This window comes from Penicillium cataractarum, assembly GCF_028827025.1.
Source record: "Penicillium cataractarum strain IBT 29864 chromosome Unknown utg000011l, whole genome shotgun sequence".
In the NCBI taxonomy this organism is placed as follows: Eukaryota; Fungi; Ascomycota; class Eurotiomycetes; order Eurotiales; family Aspergillaceae; genus Penicillium; species Penicillium cataractarum.
The window spans coordinates 77,312-95,341 of NW_026622747.1; the positions used below are offsets into that span (position 1 = coordinate 77,312).

General features: G+C 49.2%; 7 protein-coding genes across 7 annotated transcripts; 5 read left to right on the forward strand and 2 right to left on the reverse strand.

Moving 5' to 3' along the window:
• Nucleotides 1–193: 193 nt before the first annotated feature.
• N7496_012798 (RTA1 domain-containing protein) lies at nt 194–1,173 on the forward strand (the record flags this gene model as incomplete). Its single annotated transcript, XM_056705711.1, has 2 exons — nt 194–215; nt 287–1,173. 2 exons carry the CDS (start codon nt 194–196, stop codon nt 1,171–1,173), a joined length of 909 nt encoding a protein of 302 aa, XP_056548934.1.
• Nucleotides 1,174–2,962: 1,789 nt separating this feature from the next.
• N7496_012799 (M50 family metallopeptidase) lies at nt 2,963–3,951 on the reverse strand (the record flags this gene model as incomplete). Its single annotated transcript, XM_056705712.1, has 4 exons — nt 2,963–3,169; nt 3,230–3,274; nt 3,349–3,711; nt 3,769–3,951. The coding sequence occupies 4 exons, from the start codon at nt 3,949–3,951 to the stop codon at nt 2,963–2,965; spliced, it is 798 nt and encodes a 265-aa protein (XP_056548935.1).
• Nucleotides 3,952–5,717: 1,766 nt separating this feature from the next.
• Nucleotides 5,718–8,381, forward strand: N7496_012800 (GH92 family glycosyl hydrolase; the record flags this gene model as incomplete). Its single annotated transcript, XM_056705713.1, has 3 exons — nt 5,718–6,273; nt 6,343–6,434; nt 6,498–8,381. The coding sequence occupies 3 exons, from the start codon at nt 5,718–5,720 to the stop codon at nt 8,379–8,381; spliced, it is 2,532 nt and encodes an 843-aa protein (XP_056548936.1).
• A 1,059-nt stretch (nt 8,382–9,440) lies between these two features.
• On the forward strand, nt 9,441–11,787 carry N7496_012801 (uncharacterized protein; the record flags this gene model as incomplete). The annotated part of the gene is made up of 2 exons (XM_056705714.1): nt 9,441–10,447; nt 10,500–11,787. The coding sequence occupies 2 exons, from the start codon at nt 9,441–9,443 to the stop codon at nt 11,785–11,787; spliced, it is 2,295 nt and encodes a 764-aa protein (XP_056548937.1).
• Nucleotides 11,788–12,278: 491 nt separating this feature from the next.
• On the forward strand, nt 12,279–14,531 carry N7496_012802 (uncharacterized protein; the record flags this gene model as incomplete). Its single annotated transcript, XM_056705715.1, has 4 exons — nt 12,279–12,363; nt 12,434–13,186; nt 13,258–13,313; nt 13,374–14,531. 4 exons carry the CDS (start codon nt 12,279–12,281, stop codon nt 14,529–14,531), a joined length of 2,052 nt encoding a protein of 683 aa, XP_056548938.1.
• A 208-nt stretch (nt 14,532–14,739) lies between these two features.
• On the reverse strand, nt 14,740–16,323 carry N7496_012803 (Oxalate decarboxylase OxdC; the record flags this gene model as incomplete). Its single annotated transcript, XM_056705716.1, has 4 exons — nt 14,740–15,392; nt 15,454–15,640; nt 15,732–15,884; nt 15,955–16,323. The coding sequence occupies 4 exons, from the start codon at nt 16,321–16,323 to the stop codon at nt 14,740–14,742; spliced, it is 1,362 nt and encodes a 453-aa protein (XP_056548939.1).
• An 802-nt stretch (nt 16,324–17,125) lies between these two features.
• N7496_012804 (YoaK family protein) lies at nt 17,126–17,911 on the forward strand (the record flags this gene model as incomplete). The annotated part of the gene is made up of 1 exon (XM_056705717.1): nt 17,126–17,911. One exon carries the CDS (start codon nt 17,126–17,128, stop codon nt 17,909–17,911), a length of 786 nt encoding a protein of 261 aa, XP_056548940.1.
• Between the last annotated feature and the right edge of the window lie 119 nt (nt 17,912–18,030).

The following is an 18,030-nucleotide window of genomic DNA, read 5'->3' on the forward strand; positions in this document are numbered from 1 at the left end:
CTATATTTCTGCATGACGCCACTTACGAGGTGAGGCTTGGAAGCCTAAAGCGTTAAATACTCCTGAGATGCTTCCTCGTATTCCGAGGACGGCTCAATTTTCATTTACAATCTAACAGCCGCCAGGCACATTCTCATTTGCTGTGGCAAGATCATAATCGACCATTCATCCGAGCCACATTGCGCAGCGCACGATGAATGTACAAACTGTTGTTGGTAGGTTGATCTATTTTATCGAGCGTGCCGCATTAATGATTTGCGATATCCGAAAGCTAAATCCTGAATAGCACGGTCATTTGGCTATGTGGACCCTAACTTCGCCAATCCCGGAGGACCGAACGATACTAGCATCATCATATACGGGTACACACCATCCATCGTCATCGCGGCTTTCGCCGCAGCATGGTTCTTTTTTCACTTGATAACCCACACAGCGCAAAATTGGAAGTATCGCAGCTGGTGGTGGATGACTTTTTCGACTGGCTTGGTCTTTGAAATCATAGGCTACATTGCAAGGAGCTTATCAGCCAAGAGGGACCCGTACAACCTCATCTACTTCGTCCTTAACTATTTCTTCGTCGTCACTGCACCGGTTTTTCTCGCTGCTGGAATTTACACCGTCCTTTCAGCCCTTATTTCCAGACTGGGAAATGAGTACTCATTTCTCCGGCCAACGGTCATCCTGGGATTTTTCATTACTTCGGATGCAATTTCAACCATCGTGCAAATTGCGGGCGCCACCCTCGTGGGCGTAAAGGAGTCTCGACGTCAAGATCCCACAACTGCGAACAACATCCTTCTAGCAGGTCTTGCCTACCAAGTATTCGCTATGAGCATTTTTGTCCTGCTGATGGCAACCTTCCAACTTCGAGCTCGACACGCAATTAAGGAACATGGCCTTCAAGTCTTTTGTCTGTCTTTCTCGGTCTCGACCCTCATGGTCTACATGCGTACAATCTTCCGTCTCACCGAGACAGCAGAGGGTCTGGGAGGGAAGCTGTCAACTCATGAGGTGTATTTTGCCTGCCTCGAATTTGCGCCCATCGCGCTTGTGGCTCTTCTTTTTTGTATCTGGCATCCCGGTCGCTGCCTCGGAGCCAAGTTGCGTGTTCACAACGAGAAGCTGCCAGTTAGAAACAACCCTGGCACCCCTGCTGGTCATTTCTACTCTTAAGCAGACTTTCAACCCTTCTTGGCTCTATATTTACCTGGAAATACGTTCCAGGCCCTCTCTGCCTGAATATAATGTTAATATTAAGAAACCCTTGGTAACATTTAAACTTGACAGCCGATGGTATGATCTCTTTATTCCCGTTTTAATTATACAAATTCAGAAAAATTAGATCAAAACTTAATTCATTCTAGCTGTTCGGATGCGAATGGCCGATGCATAGAAAATCCGGCATTGCCGTTAAGGCTACGATTATGTCTTTATATTCTCTATTTGGTATAAATTATTGCATTTAAACCTTGCTAAGAATTCTATAGGACACTGTAACCTTATCGCTCTTTTGAATCGCATCATTGCTATCAAATAAATCATGATTTGCGTAAGGTGAGCCATGGCCTGGTCATGACAAATCTAACCGAGGTAGTCAACCACGCAAATATGCTTTTAATTGGATGGGTGAGATCGGTTATCCATTTTAATCAAGCCAGTGATATTTAACAACTAATAATGGTATCAGGTACTCAATTATGTGCGTTTGATAATTAATGCTACGGGCGTTCCGGACACGGTAGGCATAAGTACTCTCCTTACCCACTCCTATTTTTCCATCAATGACCGACCTTGTGATCTAGATGGTCTATTGTGTAAACAATGCTCTTATTTCACAATCAGCGATATTTCTTTGACGTATCCAAGAGGCGCTTTAAATCGAGAATAGCCCTTATCAGGACAACAATGGAGCTTTAGGGGTCAATAACAATGATAATAACAAAGACTTAAATAAACATAAAGGGAACAGAGGTCATGCTGATCTCCCCGTCCTTTCTATATCATCAAGAACCTAATTTTAACTTTCACGATCACTCGAGCAGTGCCTATAAGAACATCACTTTCTCGCTTGATCAAACTCTTCACTATCAATAGTCCGGTCAGCAAGTGCCTCTTCAGCGTTTTCTGTACATCCAAAAAAATTTCACTACGAACCACCTTCGACACCACTCGAATATATCACGAAACATGTCTTCAGTCGATCGAAGCACCTACAATATCTGGGTGGCAATTTGCAAGCAGCAGAACCCTAGAGGTCCCATTCATTGGATGATTCTTATGGGTCATCCAGGGGCGGATCGATGCACGCGGTTCCACTGTACTGGCTACCCAGGTAATTATGAGGTTCAAATTGAGGCTGGCAAAAGACTCGATAGTTGGAGTCTAGAGTCAAAGCACTTCATTTCTCGAATCCCTGCATCTTATGGGGACACGGTGTGGGATGAAGCTGAGGCTATTCCAGCGCAAAGCTGCCAATGCTGGGTTTCGTATCTTTTGTTGAGACTTGAGCGACGTTATCTAGTTCCCTGTGGGACCTATGATCATTGGGTTCGTTTTCATATGACCTCCCGTCGTGAGGATCGGGGGCTAGGTTGCTTGTGCAGGTAAGTTCATTTGGTCTCATATTCTAGTCTTTGGTCCAGGATCATAGGTTGTTGGGTGACAAGTTCTGACATAATCGAGCAATCAATTCCAGTCATCTTATTCGATTTTATAATAGTTCAATTAGCCAACACCCTGATAAGCGTGTATTATCTCATCATTCTAACATGATATATAGTATTATTCTTCCACAACGCTACTTGGTCATGTCACACCCAAGGGCCGCACTAGGTTAAATATCTTGCGTAAAGTTTCCCCGGCACCGAAGCATCTCTGTCATTCAAGACTCTTTTATATCCGATTCGATCATATATTGCATTGCGGTCATTAGTAACATCACTTGAGATACACAAGGCTTCCGCTAGGTAGGAATGAAGTGTTTGGAGTCATTCTCCTGTTGACTGAATGATTGGGGGAAGGCAGCAATTCCACCGACGATACCGATGGCCATGAACAGAAGAGAAATGATGGACCAGACGACACCCCAGCATTGCGAAGAGCCTCCATATTTGCGAGCGAAAACGCTGGCATCGGAGGAATTCACTTTGCGGAGAATGAGGTCATCGCACTGGATAGTTTGAACGTTAGTACTGGAGGTCTGGCCAAACTTGATCCTTGGAGGACTTACAATATCCCAGACACTGTAAAGGGCAGACATGACGCCGATGAAGAGCTAGTGAGCGTAGTTAGATATCGGTTTTTGTAGCGCATACATGCAAATAATTTTCTCGCGGTTCAAGCACTTACCACAACCCATCTCAGGGCCTCGCCGTGAGCAATGAACCAACATGCCACCAATAGACCTACTGCCAGCAGAATCGTCATGATGGTCAACCAATCTCTCCGCGCCCACCACAGAGTTAGGAGAAAGCAGACGCCGAGCACGATACTCGCAATTTTGCTAGCGACAATATCGAATCCCGCAAAAATCAACAAGGCGCCGATGATGGACGAGCCAAGATATCCTGCCGGCAGAGTAACGGCGCTGATGCCGCCTTGCATGTGGGTCACGCCGCCCTCGTGAGGATCGAGCGAGATTGACTTGACTCTTCCACCCGTGCAGCACGCGGTGATTGCATGGCCAAATTCATGAAAGGCGATGACCAGCATCTTCGTATATTGTCAAATCTAGGCATCCACATTTAGGTTTTGGAGGAGTTAACTCACCTTGAACGGCCACAGCGACCATCGCACGTAGGGTAAGTTCCAGAGGAGCGCGATCACGACAACATAAACGGCCATAATACCCAGAGTGATGGCTTGCGTATGGTTCACCGTGAGAGTGCGCTTGATCAGGTGCGGGGCCAAGTCGGCGGCCCGACCACCGAGGGCTGAATACACAGCGGGCATGCTGATGGAAACAAAAGAGGGCGCAAAAGGAAGACCGAGAAATCGAGAGGGGTATAGTCCAAGAGAGAGGGTAGAGCCCAATATTTCTAGGGGTTCGATAGTTGAATAAAGTGTTGGATGAAGGGGGGAAGTTGTCTTTTGTGTTGTACGCGCGGAATGGGAAAATGGACGCGCATGCGCCTTTGTTTGGTGATGTGGCGGATGACCTTAAAGGGGTATAGCGGGTGTGGCTTAGCTCGTCCCCCGGGCAATTCTGTGTATTACATAATGACATTTCATCCTATTTTTAGTTTCAGAGCCCATATAGTCCTTCAGCCCTACGGTGATCATAATTGCAAAACCGGCCAGGCACTACACTACCTACTATACTACTACTGTCTCTTTGAGATTGAGGTAAACCCATTCCATGAATAATCGTCACTTTCCAAAAGGTTCGCATCGTCATTTCCGCGTGATTCTAGGTAGTACGTGGCTATGTGACACGTATTTCTTTTCTCTAATGTTGTACAGAGGTCAAGACAACTGGAAGGATGTCCATTCCATCCTTCTTGACGTATATTATTTTGCTAGCTGGATCCACTCCCTCTTCATGACCCTGATTTAATAAGAACTTGAACTACTTTCCCATTGGGCCTATAGCTAAACCATGGCGATATCACGAGCCCTTCCAATGACCCACCCAAGATATATACTTTGACAAGATATCGACATCTTCACTTCAACACTAATGAATCTTCCATCTTGCTGTCATGGTATTAGAACGTTGTAGTTTTAAATCAATAATTCTCTGATCTAATTCCTCTATTTAATAGGATTACGCTTAAGTTGCCTCTCTCTGGCACTGCCCCTTGTTGTAAATACAAAAGGAAGCTTAATTCTTCTTCTTGAGGAAGTACATGAGGCTATATATACAGCATGAAGTCCAAGTTGATTTCCAATCAACTTGGTTCTTCCTATACATAGAGCAGGAATTATTTCCGATGTTGCGGCTTCATTCCTGAGCAGCAAGTGCCATGTATCACAACACCCCTAACTGGACCGGGTTCACTTCCAGGTGAGTTGGCGACTTTCAACCCAGCAGAATCTCGATTCTACCGTAGGAAAACGATTAAATTGATTTAGATTAACCTAACTAATTAGATTAATAGAACTAAAATTAAATATACGTTAATCAATAACTTGTTAAATCTTCTACTAATTCTAAGACTAATCTTAAGACTAATCTTGTCTATACGTTGAGAATACTTGGTTCGAGCAGTATAGGGCGGTGGAAGAAGCGGTGAAGGCACTCTGTAGGATTTGGGGAAGCGAACCCCAAGAGTCCGCCGTAACGGGCCTTCTTCCAAGGTTGTTGTTAAATTCCTGCCTCTTTTTCTTGTGATTACTTCATGCCAACGAGTTTATTCAAGACGGGGAATTCCCCCTTTTGAATGGATTGTTGACGGATGGACGGTCCAAACGCGACGAATGCGACCCTGACTGGTTTGGATTCCCCCCGCAAACCGACCGGCTTCTCCTGAGAATGATGAAGATCAACATGCGGGGGAAACCCCCAGGGTTACTCTCCTCCACCTCCACCTTCCCTCGTCCGACGATTATCCCGCTCGGGGGTATCTTGAGACGTCCTCGGAGAAATCTGGATTGGAAATGACCGTCCCTTCGACCTCGTCGCAACCGAAGAAGCCCCGCGAGCCCATTTCACCCTTTACATACCCTCCATCTTCAATGATACCGTTGTCTACTGGCGGGCTTCTGCATTCATAGACATGGCTGTCATTCTACTAGTTCTGCTCACTCTGGTGGGAGCTGTGGTCGCCAACCCAATAGGTCCGGTTGGGAGCGAATACAAGCGTGATACACCCAACTATCATGCCGATGCGGGTGTGCTCAAGCATGTCAATCCACGTATCGGAACTTATGGCACATCGCCGAACGACAACGGGGGGATGATTCCATCGGTCGCGCCACCTTTCAGCATGACCCGCTGGACACCACAGACGCGGGAGAATTTCATCTCCCAGGTCCCCTACGGAGACGGTGATCGCCAGATACATGGATTCCAAGCAACGCACCAGCCGGCCATTTGGATGGGTGAGGCGGGTCAGGTGGTGTTGACCCCGGGCCTGGGAGACGTGCAACCGCTCTTCCAAAACCGAGGATTGTCATTTCGCAAGAAGGATGAGCACAGCACGGCTTATGTGTATGAAGTCTTGGTCGACGCGACACAACTGATGGACCAGGACTGGAATGCCACAGCAGAGGCCGTCGGCGATGGTCCTGTTCCGGGAGGTGCAGGTACGGTCCCAGACACCGTGGAAGAAGGTATTGCATCGCCTCCATTTTATCACGGATAGTCTTGGGAGCATGATGGAAACTGAGCTTGTTATCAAGGTGCAAATGGACGGACGCGAAAGCGCGAGATACAACCGGAGCCACTGAGCAGCAATGTCTCTGACGAAGGTGCTTACCGACGATCAATCCAGGTATACATCCCCCGGTCGGGTTATTATTTATAGAAAGATGATCATTACTGACTGCCCCTCAAGGCTGCTCTCTCTGCAGACTCTCACGTCGGACACCTTCGATTTGATTTTAAGCAACGCGGCGAAGTATCCGACAGTCGAAGCCTTCAACCCTGGGTTTTCATCGAAGTCTCTCGACGGAACTGGACGGGGGAGGTTCATATCGATGCTGGGCGCAGAGAGATATGTGGGTACAATACCGAGAGACAGGACTATCTCCTCGGCCCTGACCGTGCATCTTCTTTCAAGGGTTACTTTGTTTCCCGATTCTCCGAACCTTTCGCGGAAGTTGGGGTCACCAACGGCAGCCAAATCGTTCAGAATGTGTGCAAACGACATGGTAACTTCACAGGGGCCTATGTCAAGTTCCAGCGGGATGTGTCCCGCGTCGAAGTCCGGACTGGAGTGTCTTATGTCAGTGTTGAACAAGCACGAAAGAACTTGGACATTCAGATACCGGACGACGCAACCTTTGAGAGCACAGTTGAAAATGTGAAGCAGAAATGGCTAGAGAAACTTGGCCGCATAAGAATTGATGGGGTCAATGATACTGATTCGGACCAAGATCCTCGGACCATTTGGTACACGGGTCTTTTCCACGCACTCCAGTATCCTAGTGACTTTTCGGAACCGACCTCTAAGGATAAGGATGGCGCTCGCGTATTTTATTCGGGATATACGGATCAGGTACACCGGCAAAATGATTCCTACTATCAATCATGGTCCATCTGGGACACGTACCGGGCAGAGCATTCCATTCTCGCCCTGTTCGCCCCGGAGCGAGTGAACAGTATGATGCGGTCCTTGCTCCGCATCTTCGACTGGTCTGGGTGGTTGCCCATGTGGGCTAACATGGTAGAGACAAACATCATGATTGCTACCAATGCAGACGTGGTGCTCGCCAATGCCCTGCAACGCGGGTTCCGTGGATTTGACATTGACAAGGCATGGGCTGCCGTTCGAAAGGATGCATATACTCCGCCAGATCACGATACGGAGCTTCTTTATTACGATCGAGAACCAGGCACTTCCTACGAAGCCCGAGCTGGACTCACTGCCTACATGAAACAAGGCTGGGTGTCTAACGATGGTTGGGCCGAGTCTGCGAGCCGTACACTGGACTATGCATTCAATGACTATGCATGCTCCATCGTTGGGAGTCACGCTAGAGCTGATCAAGGAGTTATCACGGCACTTCGGGACCGCAGTCGAAATTACGCCAACCTCTGGAACAATGAAACTCAGTTCATGCAGGCTCGCAATGGAAATGGGACATGGGCCAACAACACTTGGGGTTGGACAGAAGGTGACGATTGGGTGTACACATTTGATGTGATGCACGATGTGGAGGGACTTGCGAAGCTCTTCGGTAGTCGAGAATCTATGCGTGACAAGCTGGATGCGCATTTCCAAGGAGGACACAATGAACAGAGCAATGAGCCGAGTCATCACGTTCCTTACCTTTACTCGGTGCTCGGATACCCCTCGCAAGCCGCGGAGGAAATCCGAAATATCGCCTGGACGAACTACAACGCCACCAGTGGCGGGCTCAGTGGCAATGAGGATCTCGGTCAAATGAGCGCTTGGTATATATTCTCAGCTCTTGGCTTTTATCCTGTCAATCCTGCCAGCGACGAGTACGTGGTTGGCACGCCTTTCTTCGAGAAGATATCCATCCGCCTGCCATCCGAAGCATCTACAGGAGGTGTTATGACCAACCAGCCAGACAAGGTTCTCGTCATTAGTGCCCCTGGTGCACCCACCAAGCCATATATCAAAAGCTTGAAAGTTGATGGGAACCAAGTATCCGTGCCGATTCTGCAGCATAGTCAAATTGTTCATGCAACGGAGATTGAGTTCGAGATGAGCGAAGTCCCTACATCGTGGGGCACGACGCCTTCATGGTAAAACACGGCAAAGCCCGCAGGCTCCACTGCGATTATTCGATTATCCTGCTCATTCGGCACTTGTTTCTTCCCACTGGCCATGGGCCGGAGAGACTTGTAGCGCTTGTAAATATTCTTTCTACGAAAGCTTTGATTCTCTCAATCTTTGTACCTTAGACATGCGTCGTTGCAGCAAGTTCTCAACTCGTAAACCGAGTGTATCTGGGAGTGACTTTGATCTTTCTTATACCGTGTGTGATGGTGAATCCTCTGCCGTCTCAACTTTCTATGACGCCATTTCACCTCCAGGACTCCGTAGTCGGCGATGGAGCGAGTGCAGGAAAGTGGAGAGAGCAGCCTCAGTACGGAGTCCCGCAAGCCCCCACGTTTTATTAACCGGCCAATTGAGTGCAATCTTCATCAGTAAGTAGATGGAATGTTACACTGATGAGTGACTTGTTTTCACAGCCAGAAGTCTTGATAGTTTCCTTGGAATGTACTCGAGCAGGCAGTACTGACCACTCAAAAGCTGACACTAACCCCCAGGCATGGTAAAGAATCATCCTGCTTACATTTCAAATGCAAGAATCTGCTGCATCTCCACGGCTGGCGCCCCCCGCCCCCCCCCCCCCCGAGAAACCCCATTAACTCATCACTAAACTGGGGACGGCAATTCATTCAACAGGGCCGGTCGGCAACTCTCCGAACAAGAAGCGGAGACATCGACACGAGCCGAGCATAGGCGACGATTGTGGGGCAAATGGCGCCACCTGCGTGGTTAAACGGCCAACGACTTCTCGTCACAACAGCTGATCTTCATTTACATTTACGCACCTTCGGCCTAGTTGCTTGTCCTGTCGGGTTTCTGGTCATTTCTACAGTTGCGGTCGGCAGCATCGACTCGGGATTATGACGTGCAGCGGCAGCTCGATCAAACGATTACTCTGGACATGCCGAGAACGATGACCCCGGCAGGATCTCTTTAAATGACAGGTTCACCGCCGGTTGATCCTTGTTCTTTTGCTCGATCCCTGGCCTGAACTAGTCATCTTGTGTCCAATATCACCCCGTTGCGCCCACAATGTTGGGAATACCCAAGGCATGGATCTGGACAGCCATTGTTGCTGCGTCTGTGCCGTCCTCTCTTGCAACTCAGACACCGTTGGATCTTGGAAGTGGTTTCAGCCTTGCGATCAATGAAAGTGCCAATCACCTCGCCATCTCTCGTGGAGAACACACCATCTGGGAGACCATTCCCAATCAGTCATTTCTCAGTGCCAGCGCGGGGTCCGACCAAGTCATCGGCTCCAGTGGTAACTTCAAGATCAATGAGGTTGATCGCAGCAAATGTTCTGGGCAGCGTATCAGTCGTATTGCCCAGAAGACATGGCCAGGCAGTGCTAGCAACCAAGCAGCTGTGATCCAAGGGTTGCTCACTGGCTGTGGCAACAGTTCAGCCCCATTTTCTCTTGCGCTTTGGGTACCTACCGAATTCCCAGACCGCATCGCTTTCCATATCGACTTGAACCCTGATTCTGCTTCTAATGACCCCGAGACCAAGCTATTCTTGACCTACCGCTCCTCGCCATCCGAGGATTTCTACGGTCTGGGTGCCCAGGGATCGTTCGCCTCATTGAAAAACCAGTCGGTGCCGATCTTTTCGCGAGAACAAGGTGTGGGTCGCGGAGATCAGCCAACTACGCGCCTCGAGAGTGCAGACAGTTTCTTCGCTGGAGGTGATCAATTCACCACTTATAGCGCAGTACCCCAATACATCTCATCTCACTCGAATGTATTTCACCTGACGGAGGAAAGCACTGCCTACACGAACTTTGATTTCCGCAATCCGAATGCTGTAACCGTACGATATGCTGCTTTGCAGGTCGATGGCTACTTCATGCAGGCGAGCAATATGCTGAATGGTATTACCATGCTTACGGAATATACCGGTCGGATGCCGGAGCTTCCGACCTGGGTGGATTCGGGTGCAGTCCTTGGAATCCAGGGTGGCCAGGCAAAGGTGAATCGAATTGTCGAGCAAGGACTTCGACAAGACTGCCCCATCGCTGCCGTCTGGCTTCAGGATTGGTAAGACTGCCATGGCCAGATTTTGTACCGTTCATTTATTGACGTTTACTAGGTCTGGCACTCATACCCAGAGTGTGTCGTATATGGCTCTTAACATCTCCCGCCTATGGTGGAATTGGGAGTATGATTCAGAACTCTACCCAACCTGGCCAAAGTTTGTGCAAAACCTGCGCAACAAGCACAATGTTCGCACATTGTCCTATATCAACCCCTTCCTCGCCAACGTCAGCACCAAGCCCGATGGTTATCGCCGCGATCTCTTCTTGGAGGCCGCAAAGGGAGGCTATATGATTCAGAACGCGACAACGAACGACACTTCGATTGTTTCTAGTGGCCCGGGTATCGAGGCAGGAATTCTTGATCTTACCAACCCCGCAACTCGCTCATGGTTCCGAGATGTCCTGATTGACCAAGTTTGGAGTGCCAATGTGTCTGGTTATATGGGTGATTTTGGTGAATATACCCCGGTGCTCGCAGACACTCGATTTGCCAATCGCAGCATCGACCCTTTGTTCTACCACAATGAATATCCTCGAGACTGGGCCAAGCTACACCATTCCCTGACAAAGAGTGTCTCGAGTTTCTCCGACGCTATCATTTTCCACCGCTCATCGTCGCTGGCTGCCAACCGCTACATGAACCTCTACTGGGCCGGTGACCAGAACACCAACTGGGGTGTCAACGACGGAATCAAATCATCCGTGACTGTCATGGGTCACATGGGATTGTCTGGATATGCGCATGGACACATGGAGGTCGGTGGTTATACCACAACGTGGGACAGCAATGGAATCGTCAATCGATCTGCAGAGTTGTTGGGTCGCTGGGGAGAGTTGGCTGCTGTGTCTAGTGCGGTCTTCCGCTCCCACGAAGGTAATGTGCCCCAGGTCAATGCCCAGTTCTATACCAACTCTTCGACATACGCATATCATGCCTACAATTCCCGAATGTTTGCCAGTCTGGCAGCCTATCGTCGCAAGATTCTGAACACGGAGAGCAAGAACCTGGGATGGCCTTTGCTGAGAATGCCCGTCATCTATCATCCAGATGATGCGAAGGCTAAGGCCATTAGCTATGAAAGCTTCTTCATGGGTGCTGACTTATACGTTGCACCCGTTCTCGATCCGGGCCGGAAGAGCGTGGATGTGTACCTGCCTGGTCAAAATGAGACATACACTCACGTCTGGACCGGGCGGAAATATCACGGTGGCCAGACTATCAAGGTATGGGCCCCTTACGGCAAGCCTGCAGTATTTGTTGTGGGACAGCCAAAACATGATTACCTGAAGGGCTTCCTGGAGTTTGTTCAGAAAGAGAATGGGACTGTTATTCGCGTCTGAGCAAAGGCTTGATCAGGCGTCTCGAGCGACGAAATGTTACGACTTTCACAAGGTTGCCAAATAACCAGCCTTTCAGTCTAGGTTTAAAATCTCTGTAATAACACTTTGATGCGTCTCGATTGATAGAGGACGGAGTTTATGAATTTGAAAATGTCCGATGAGATTTATCCTACAAATTCAGATTTCCACATCAGGCAAAAAGCCGACGAAAGGCTGGATGGATGCGATCATTTCGGGCGTGCCACCGGGATCTACATAAGTATGATACGTCAGTAAGAACAGACCGTTATCGGGGTTACATTTCCCCTCATCGATATGCGACACCCCGCTAAAAGATCAACAGTTAACTTGCGAAGCCATTCTACAATAATTCAGTGTCTGAAATCATGGTATCTCATAACCAGGATTAAATAGATGATCACACCCGCCACCCAGACGAGTAATATTTGTTCAGTGGTTGCGTAAGAAAACAACACGCTTCAACACTGATAATGAGGCTCCCAAACTTCAATAGTCTGTATCTGCAATTTACAGGTTATTTCTATCTGATAGGGCCTGCTCAAGCGAGCTCCAGCCGTAAGTCCCGAATACTGACATTCAAGAATCTTGCTTTTCTATTTTTGACTATTCACACTTGAAATAACAGTGGTTCCTTTCGCATTCGAGCCCCTGCCTCTGGGGAGCATCAGCCCAAATGGATGGCTTCGCACAGAACTTGAGACATCTGCCGCTGGATTAGGAGGACATCTTTATGACTTTTGGCGATTTGTGGCAGACTCAACTTGGATCGGAGGTGCCTCGGAATACAGTGTTCTCAACGAGGCTATGCCATACTGGGTGAACGCCCTCGTTCCACTCTCGTACACCCTACCGGATGAACGGTTAAAAGCTCAAGTACATTCTGTGGTTGATACAATCTTGGATCGTATTCAACCGGATGGCTGGATCGGACCCGAAACCCTTGCCGGAGGAGAGCGCATGATCTGGGCAAGGACATTGCTATTCCTAGGGTTGACTAACCTCGCCGACGCAAATTCAACGTATCAAGTGCCGATTGTCAATGCGATGCACCGGTTTAATGCTCTCATGAACTCGATGTTGAAACAAAACGGCACTGGAATGATCTATCATGAGGGCGACAAGCCTAGCGCTAACGACTTCTCCTGGTTCCGTTCACGGGCAGAAGACATGATGGTCAGTTTGCAGTGGCTGATTGATTATCACCCTGGAAATCAAAGTGCAGTCCTGAAAGAAAATATTGATATGCTCCATCAATTCGCCGATAAATGGGAAGGCTGGTATACCGAGGGCAGCTACATCAAGGAGGATCTTTATAACCTCCCGGAGTCTGTTACGGACGATCAGTGGGCATTCCTCCACGGTGTCACCATCGCAGAAGGTGAGAAAATACCTCAATATTGGCTTCGAATATGCGAACTTACCTTTTGCTTGAAGGTCTCAAGTATGCAGCCGTTCTGCGGCGCTCTACCTCGAACGATAGCCTTTTGACAACCGCAAAGAATGGGGTAAGCGCCAACAATAATGATTTATCACGTCACGCGGTGACAGCTACTGATACTTCACAGGTAGACTGGACATTCCAATATCACGGTTCCGCATCGGGCACAATTCTCGCCGATGAGCGTACTGATGGGCTTAATGCCTACTACGGCTCGGAACTCTGCACAGATGTAGAGATAATCTATTCCCTCGCTTACAATTACTTTGCAATCGGTGATTCGGACTATGCAGATCGTGCAGAGCTTACTGCCTTCAATGCTCTACCTGCTGCCGTTTCAGGTGACTGGTGGAGCCATCAATACATGACGGAGCCTAACCAGCCTTTCTCAAAGAATTTGTCTGCCACGCCATTTTTCGACACTAACACCCTGAGTCAGACCTTCGGCCTAGAGCCTAATTATCCTTGTTGTACTGTAAATCACCCACAGGGTTATCCCAAATTTACGATGTACAGCTACCTCCGGAAGGGCAAAACGGGCATCGTCCATGCACTGCTCAGTCCTGGTCGTGTCGAAACTCAAGTTCAAGGGAAGCCGGTTTCCGTGGACTGCCAGACAGATTATCCCTTTAACAGTACCTTTTCCTATACCGTCGAATGCAAGGATTCGTTTGAGTTGTACCTGCGTGTACCTAAATGGGCTACCAGCACTACTGTGCAGGTTGGGGACTCGCAAATACATACGCCACCCGTGGATCCGCACTCGGGTCTGATCGAACTCAAAGTGCCTTCTGGAACTACGAAGATTCGATATGATCTAGGAATGGAACTACAAACAGTCTCTCGTGCGAATGACACAGTTGCCATCTACAGAGGCCCGCTGTTATATGCATTCCATATTCCGCATACTGTGTCGTCGGGGCCCCCAAAGTTTTACACCAACCAGACAGACTACCCAGCCGGGACATATCCTCCCCAGGCTCAGGATCATACCCTGTTGAATACAACCGAGTGGAATATTGCCATCGACCCGACGACCTTGGAATTTCAACAAGGCGATGGACCATTGCCCTCGCCGACATTCGAAGATGGAAAGTTACCTGCATACGTTACAGTAAAGGCTTGCCTTATTGACTGGCCCATGTTTGTGGGAGCTGTGCCTGGCACTCCGATTCCGAAGAATGAGCGAAAATGCCTCGGGGATACTTTTGAGGCAATTCTTCGGCCGTATGGCAGCGCCAAGCTACACATGTCTGATCTGCCTACGATTGATCTTTCGGGATAATGAGAATATGGTCCACAATCAAGATTATGCATCGAAGTCTTGGTTCTCTAGTTAGTTGCAATTCATAACGGGAATGATCATTGAAAGGATATGAAACAACTATGCAGACAGACCGGATCTCTTCGTGCTCAGTTAACAGCGTAATGTGTAGAAGGCAGAGTGACGAATGAATGAAGCGCGGATACTGGATGAAACGGTATGCCAGCAATTAAGAGCCAGTGTCCTTTATAGGATCCTTCTGGGCTCCTTCAATCTGTTTCAAGAAAGCATTTGCAGCATCAGGGTCGGATGCAAATATGTGCTCTGCAACCATCCGTCTTGGCGTCTCTCCCAGCCATTGGAATAGCGAGAAATCCTGGAATTTATCCGCACGGAAGAGCTCAAGTACTTCCAAGGGTTCATCATCACTCAAATTCTCAATAAAATGCCCCATATTTCGGGGAACAATGCCAACATCACCAGCCATGTAATCAAATGTCCGGGCGTTACCCTCCGCGGCAAAAATTGTAACTCGTGCACGACCTTTCTTAAAGTAGCTCCATTCATCTGCATTTGGGTGCCAATGCATCTCTCGAAGCGCACCGGGCTCGATCTCTAGGTGGGCTGCCGCCACTGTCTTCGAGATGGGGAAGTTGGTAGAGTCTGTGATTCGCACTCGGCCTCCGGAGGTATGAATCGGGACCTGTGCGTGCATGTGATGCGTGAAGCGCAATTTGGATTGACGGAAGCCACGCGGCTTCTCATTTTCGATACTGTCCGGCATTGATCCTTTGAAAATGTACTTTTCCGAAGTCGGAATTGACTTGAATGTATCAGGACGTAGGCGGAAGTTTTCCGCTAGCACAGCCTTGGATGTGTGTGCTGGTGGGAATGATGAGTTGGAAAGCAGACAATCGGCCTTTCACTTGCAGGGATGACTTACCCATCCAGTCGGTCAACAAAAAGGTAGACTCTTCGGAGAAGTGGCCATCATCGAATATAAGGAGAAACTCTGTGCCATTGGGACTGAGTCCTTGCAGGGAGTGCGGATGCCCTGCGGGGAAATACCACAGATCCCCAGCTTCGAGGTCATCCATGAAGCTGCCTCCATCTGGATCAAGTGCAGTAACCTAGGGCGATGAAATGCTCGGTCAGTACATGGTCAGATGGCCACAAGCCGTAAGCCATTTAGATCGGCGAGGATATAGATCACGAACGTACTCGAACTCGACCTGCGAGGACATATGCCCACTCAGCTTCGGTATGCCAGTGTAATTCTCGAATCACGCCTTCCTCCAGGCGCATATTCACTCCTGCTAGTTCGCGACTAGTAGGCAATTCGCGGATTGTCGTCTGGCGAGTCCATCCGCCTTCCTGGATGCCTGGTTAGCCGCAAGTTCATGGTAGAAACAGCCAGTTCTGCTCAACTGGCTAAAAACTATACCTCAATACGTGTATGCGAGTCGGCAAAGCTCCACCTCATATTTGACATACTGCCATGATCGGTGCTCGGAGGGCGAACGAGATCGGGGTTCTGACGCTCGCGATCTTTGTTTCGCGGGCCCTGGACGGTCGCTCCGTCGCCATTACGGAACGGCAATGGTTCACGGCCCTCGCCGACCGAGTCAATCTTGTGGTCGAACGGGTCTCGATGCCCTGGAGTGTAAGGGGAACTCCCAAACACATCTTGGCGATTACTTGCAGGGATCCGCATCAATTGTTGCAGTGCATGATCAGGTGCAGGGCTGGCAGAGGCTCCCAGGAGCAGCCCCAAGTGGATCAGAGTCGCCAATGGCGGAGATTGAAAGTGCATAGTGATAGGAGAGGATATCTTAACTCGCACAGGCTCACTAGTGAAACTCGATTCTCGGCCTGGCAAGTCCTCGAACTATAAGATAGTCAAAAGAATCACACTTGGACCTCGGGGGAACCAGCGCTGTTTAAAGTCGAGGATTTCCCCACTTTCTCTCCCCATGGACTCAGTGTCCAAGCGCACCATGGCGTGTTGTATTCGCGCTCATCCGACATATCCGCGCCTTCTGGCCGTGTAGGATTCCCATGGATTCATGGAAAACAGGATCTTCAATGGATATCACCGATTCTCCGTCTGCGGTAGGGCTGAGGACCCCCTGCGTCGTCCCTAATAGGCCCACAGTGGATCTTACCGAACAGCAGGATTATTTTGCAGCCTAGCGTTATCTTTCTTCACTTGAGCTGGGCCTCAATTAGCTTGATAGATGGATCGATGACGGCAAGTGGAGTGGGGTTGCGAAGAGAGAGAAATAGAAACAAGAAAAAAGTCGCGGATGGGCCGCTTTTTCTCCGCACGAGGAGAACCTTCCACCATCACAGTGTTATTATGATCCCGTCCAAGTCTCTTTGTCTTCGAGAATAGTTCTTCGAGAATAACTCTTCGAGTCCTGGATCCTTGAAGATACGTATTTCATTCCACTGTGAGGAACGCTGAGAACTGCTAAGGCTGCTAAGACATTTGCTAATGCATCTGCTAGTCGCCGGGACGGCCACTAAAGAACATCGTACAGGGACCATCCGTTGTTTCCTAGTACTTTGAAGCTTCAGCCAGCGTGTATCTCTGACATTTGGCCGCTGGCAAAATGCCATCCGAGGCAGAGCCTCTTCTGAGCAATCAGCACCCACGCCCACTCGCTTCACGGTCACAGAGACTGTCGCGCTATTTCCACGATGAGCTCGATCCACGACGTGGAGATTTGCTGCTCCTCTTCTGTTATATTATTACAGGCCTACTGGACAGTTCTGCCGTCTTCATCTGGGGCTCCTTTGTGAGCATGCAGACCGGGAACACCGTCTATTTCGGCCTCGGCCTGGTCGGAACAGACGATGATCGTTGGATCAAATCGGGCGTCTCGATCGCGGGCTTTTGCCTGGGATCCCTTTGCTTCGCAGGCTTCCATCGCACTTTCTCTCCTCGACAACGCTGGGTCCTTGTCACTTCTTTCCTGATTCAATTGGCGTGTATCACCGCAGCAGCCATCATCGTGACGATTTATCGACCATCTCGGGACGCGCCCCTGAGCTGGCTAGTCTTAGTCCCCCTTGCGCTGGTCGCATTCCAGAGCAGTGGCCAGGCGGTGACGAGTCGCGTGCTCAAGTATAACGGCCTAACGAGTGTGGTTCTCACCAGCGTCTACTGCGATTTATTCTCTCATCCTGATTTTCTGTCACCCAAGGTTATTGGCAATGCCGAGGAGATGCGTCGCACGGGAGCGGTGATCTGCCTCTTATTTGGAGTCATACTGGGAGGGCTGTGGGCCCACAGCTCGGTGGGCTTGATGGGGGCGCTATGGACTGCGGCATTGTTGAAAGCAGCGATCGTGCTCGCGTGGCTATTTTGGAAGAAGGAGGGACGTTTAGAGAGGTGATTGTAGATCTAGTCGGGAGAAGCGGGATTTTTGCCTTTACACGGCTCTCTGGTATCGAGTCTATATTCATGTGAATTCTATAAGGGATATCTATATGCAAGTCTATATGTTTTCATGAG